Here is a 5,172-nt window from a genome sequence, read left to right as displayed (position 1 = left end):
AATGTTGCTATCACAGAGTACCAATATAAACATAATTGCTATTAACAAAAATAAATGAAAGCTTATCGTTACTAGAAAATAGTATCTACTTAAAAATAAGTCTGAGTGCAAATTGGTATGTTTCCAGTAGATAATACAATATAATAGACATACTATGCAACGTGGCCTTTAAAACCACTTAAATAAATGAAACGTAAGCAACTTATCAAGTCGTTACTAGATAATCTTATTTTATTCTCAACTACGTAGACTACAAACAAAAATGGACAAAATGTCATAAAATTAATGATTTAGTGACTACATTAATGTAATGCTATTTAATAAGAATGATAGAAAATTTCTTGAAATTCTGTCAGATGTCAAGGATACACTTATTCCTATTGAAGTAAAAAGAAGAGAGATGGGTTGAAGTGCGCTATGCTATGCATTATTTTTGTAGTTAGAAACAAAGGCTAATACGCATTGAATATTGTATTTTTTTAAAGAAATAGTATTTTACCGTTTTTAATTCTAATTGAATTGAAGTAGGAATTTTTGAAGTTCCAAGAATAAAGTTATGTCAATCTTAAAGACTTAATCTTGATTGACTAAACATACAAAATCACCGTTACTGTCACTCACGTGTGCACAAAATTGTGCACAGTTTGTCACTACATAGTCGTTACAAAATATGACACTTCCAACATTAAAATTACACATTAGAAAGGTATCTTAAAAAATACGATATTAGATATAGTTATCTTTTGTAATAATAATAATAATAGTTTTGTAATAATTAAAGGCAGATATTATATTCATTTAAATAAGATACTAAAAGTTTCAATAAGATCACATAGAAGAAAACAAATAGAATATGCTCAAACTAGGCTCTACCTTGAAAAATCAAAAAGTCTATTAAACAAAACATTTTTTTTATAATCCTTTAACATATTAAATGAATGAACTAGCACCTGCAGATATAATATCATCAGGATGCATTGGTGAATATTTTATAAGATTCGAATCATAGCTGGCTTCGCTTCCCCCATCAACATGCATTGCAGCTTCCATAGCTGCTCTTTCCTCTGCAGCACGCTCTTCAGTTATTCTAATTTCACGTTCAACATCTAGTTCTCCTTTTTCCCGTGCACGTTTCTCTTTTAATTCCATATTTTCTCTATACTTTATAAGACGGGCAGATAAATATTTTATTGGATCATCCGGCTGATGTAAAATAACATCAGCGATACACTCACGTAAGGCTTTCCCTACGGCTGTTTTAAGATACTTAAAATCTTCTGACACAGGTACATCATCTGGACAAGGCTTTAAAATATCTAGGCTACTTCTAATACGTACAAGATTTCCTAGACCATCATTTTCATATTCGCTAACGGAATCTACTTCTCGATAAATATGTTTTCCGTCGCTATTAATGTAATAACGACCGTAATTATCATAATAATAAGTTACGCCCTCCCATTCTTCTTTTATTTTCAATAATATACCTGAACTATCCATCATGTACTCACTGGCTGTTTCATGCGCCTTATAAATTCTTTGTCGTGTTTTCTGATCAATATAATATCGTCCACATTCATCGTAGAAATAAATATGTTGTTCGTCATCTTTCAACGGCACGAGTATACTGTGCTCATTAGGCTGATATAATGTTTCATCATCTGGTAGCTTGTAAATTTTTCGACTATGTTCGTCTATGAAATACGTACCCAGATCATCATTAAATTCCTCTTTTATATCTGCAGCACTTAGAATTGAGATAATTGACTTGTGACTTCGTTCTCCAAAAACTGCTATATCCCATACATAGCATAATTCAGTAACTAAGCGTTCACGTTCTTCTGGTGGTAATGCGTGATTAAAAATGCGCAGTTGGTAAAAATCTTCACAAGGGCAAATTTTATCATAATCCAAATCTTCGAATTCAAAATCTGTCGTTTCTGCTAATTTTTCTAATGTAGTTTTTAAATTTTCAAGTGAAGCTAGCGTTGTTTCTAGATAATCTTTCTTGTGCTGTAGAGCCATTAAAGCTGGGGAAGTTGGTTCACTTTGTAATTTCGAAATATGATCCTCCAATGAGTTTATTTTCTCTAATACTATGCTTATTTCAAGATTATGAACTGCTATACTTCGTATCATTGTACTTAATGCTTTCTCCTTAATATTGTCTAACATTGTCTGAACTGAAGAAGATTTTGATGTTTTTAAGTCTTCAACGATTTGTTGTAATACTTTTGTTAAGTCTTCAGGGTGAGTTACTTTAATATACTTAGTTAATTGATAAGCTAGACCATCGGTTATTCTATCAATCCATTGATAAAGTTCTTCTAAAGAATCTCTAACCTTTATTTTAAATTCATCGTTACTATCAAAGCTTCTAAGACATTTTAATTTGCTTAAAAGATGTCTTGTTACTTCTTTGTGCATTTCTTCAACAATTTCTAAATCGGTTAAAAGATTAGCTTGATTTTCATTTGATAAGGATGGTCGGTACTTTAAAATATATTTTTGATAATATTTCAAACGGTTTGACATAGCATCTATAGTGAAACTCACTGCTTGATATACTTCTTCTCTTGTAAGATCATTGAGTATTCGTTTAGAAAACTGTTCTAAATCTTTAATTGTGTATATCCAGTGGATATGAAAATCAACAATTATATCAATTATTTCCGTTTTTGAGCCACCTTGAAGAGCTGATCGCATCGAACACATTGCATTGAATATGCTATCAGAATAATCTTGCTGAGTCAGAAAAATTACGGGTGTTTCATAAAAATGTTTTATTTCTTTTGATATATCGAAAAGAAATTCAATATCTTTTTGGCCATCCATTGTTACTTTAAAAGAATGTCTAGCCATAATGTTATTTAATAATGGTTTTATAAAACCCACTTAAACCAAGCTTACAATTTTTTATTTCATAAAAATATTGAATAGATATGTCATTTCGTTTTAATTACAATTTATTTTTCATCAAGGAGGTCGATAAACTAATTTAGTAGTATTATTGTAAGTTACCACGTGCCTTTAGGTAAGAAAAAGTAATATTTTAATTATTTAGAACGGTAACCCTACCGCGTCTACGATTTGTTTCTGAAAAGGTCGTCGATGACTTAGCGATTATACAAAATTACAAAGAAATTGTAGCTGTTGTGTCATTTTAATATACGTTTTTTAAGTAGTAAACATATACATTATGGCCGGAGCAATGTTGTTTGAGAGATCACGAGTCTCATCGTCGAACAGAGACGAAGACGTTCGCATGACTGACAAAATGATTAGCGCAGGAGACCTGCCTGAAGATGACGAGGAAAACATCAGAGCGAAAGAACAAGGCATATTGAATCTCGGCGAGAAATACAAGAAGGAAGGTAAAGCCAAGGAACTCGCAGAATTGATAAAAGCTACTAGGCCGTTTCTCAGTTTGATAAGTAAGGCTAAGGCAGCAAAATTAGTGCGATCACTCGTAGATTTCTTCTTGGACTTGGAAGCCGGCATAGGAATTGAAGTTCAGTTGTGCAAAGAGTGTATAGAATGGGCCAAGGAAGAACGCCGTACGTTTTTGCGACAGTCTCTGGAGGCGAGGCTTATTGCTCTGTATTTCGACACAGGTATGTATACAGAAGCTCTAGACCTAGCCACAGCACTTTTGAAAGAGTTAAAGAAGTTAGATGACAAAAATTTGTTAGTTGAAGTACTTCTTTTAGAAAGTAAAACTTACCATGCTCTTAGTAATTTACCTAAAGCGCGTGCCTCCTTGACATCAGCAAGAACAACAGCAAATGCTATCTATTGCCCTCCAAAAATGCAGGCTGCTCTTGACTTACAATCTGGAATACTTCACGCTGCAGATGAGAGAGACTTTAAAACTGCTTACTCATACTTTTATGAAGCTTTTGAAGGGTATGATGGTGCTGACAGTCCTAAGGCTTTAACTGCTCTCAAATATATGTTGTTGTCTAAAATTATGCTCAATCAGGCTGAGGAAGTGGCGACCGTTTGTAGTAGTAAATCTGCTCTTAAGTATGCTGGAAAAGACCTGGAAGCAATGAGAGCTGTAGCGACGGCGTCACACAAGAGATCTCTTGCTGATTTTCAAGCTGCATTAAAAACATACAAACCAGAGCTTGAAGAAGACGCAGTAGTGCGTGCCCATCTTGGAGCGCTATATGATACCATGTTGGAACAAAACTTATGTCGTATTGTGGAGCCTTATATGAGAGTTCAAGTTGACCATGTAGCTAAATGTATCCGTTTGCCTGTTGTTCAAGTAGAGAAGAAATTATCTCAAATGATCCTTGATAAAAAGTTGAACGGCATACTGGACCAGGGTGAAGGTGTATTAATTGTTTTTGACGAGTCACCCTTGGAAAAGACATACGAGACAGTTTTAGAAACGATCCACCACATGAGCAAAGTTGTTGATACCCTCTACCAGAAAGCTAAAAAATTGTCATAGGCCCATGTAAATTTGTTGTAGCATTATAATTATAAAATATATATCAAATAACCTTAAATTTTCAGTTCAAATAATTGTAAATTAATGCTATTTTTAAATGCTAAATTTCATTAACACAATAATATCTTATTAAAGCTAAACAGTGTCTTGTTACAGAGAATTTCCCTGTTCCTTTTTTATTAAATCTAAAAATGTTACTCAGTTAAAATATGTAATACTAATTTCATTTTATCTTTTTTTTTAACTTAAGCTAGTGACAAATTGTAATATTCTGTTTTTTTTTTTTTGAGAATAAAATGTGTTCTCCAAATGATGTTTTTATCACCTTACCCACAACTAAAGTTTTGAAAGTCATTTTATTTTAAGCGTTGGCACAGTTGTACATCCTAATTTACATATTTGAGTCATCAAGTACATTACACTCTTTATACATTGACCTTAAAATGCTATGTGGAATATTGCACATAATAATATCCTTGGTAACTTTTCATATAAACAATGGTCATGAAAAAAGTTAATCGTTTTTGTTATCGGTGATACGAATGCAAGCTTTTTTAGACTTATAATGAAATAATATGCCAGTTTTTTAAGCTTGTAGCCTCTACAAAGTCATTTTATACAACTGAAGATATGATATGAATTTTTTTTGAGTTTACTATAATTGATAAAAAAACTGACTCGAGTATTTCTAAAAGTAGATTTGAAAAAAT

At 32.3% G+C, this 5,172-nt stretch overlaps 3 protein-coding genes across 3 annotated transcripts in view; 2 read left to right on the top strand and 1 right to left on the bottom strand.

Annotated features, from left to right (window-relative positions):
• LOC126773785 (protein kinase C, brain isozyme) overlaps nucleotides 1–5,172 on the top strand; it is a 519,888-nt gene that overhangs the window by 387,967 nt on the left and 126,749 nt on the right. The gene's annotated exons all lie outside the window — the stretch shown is intronic.
• LOC126773952 (uncharacterized) lies at nucleotides 931–2,862 on the bottom strand. The gene has a single exon (XM_050495212.1). The coding sequence runs from the start codon at nucleotides 2,860–2,862 to the stop codon at nucleotides 931–933; it is 1,932 nt and encodes a 643-aa protein (XP_050351169.1).
• LOC126773826 (26S proteasome non-ATPase regulatory subunit 11) lies at nucleotides 3,066–4,743 on the top strand. Its single transcript, XM_050495025.1, has one exon. The coding sequence runs from the start codon at nucleotides 3,200–3,202 to the stop codon at nucleotides 4,460–4,462; it is 1,263 nt and encodes a 420-aa protein (XP_050350982.1). The 5' UTR covers nucleotides 3,066–3,199; the 3' UTR covers nucleotides 4,463–4,743.

This window comes from Nymphalis io, chromosome 15 (assembly GCF_905147045.1).
Source record: "Nymphalis io chromosome 15, ilAglIoxx1.1, whole genome shotgun sequence".
NCBI lineage: Eukaryota > Metazoa > Arthropoda > Insecta > Lepidoptera > Nymphalidae > Nymphalis > Nymphalis io.
Note: the sequence above shows the minus strand (reverse complement) of the source record. Positions and strands in the feature narration are given on the sequence as shown.

Excerpts from the sequence above, each read along its gene's own strand:
- LOC126773952 (XM_050495212.1), bottom strand. The coding sequence starts at position 2,862 with ATGGCTAGACATTCTTTTAAAGTAACAATGGATGGCCAAAAAGATATT.
- LOC126773826 (XM_050495025.1), top strand. The coding sequence starts at position 3,200 with ATGGCCGGAGCAATGTTGTTTGAGAGATCACGAGTCTCATCGTCGAAC.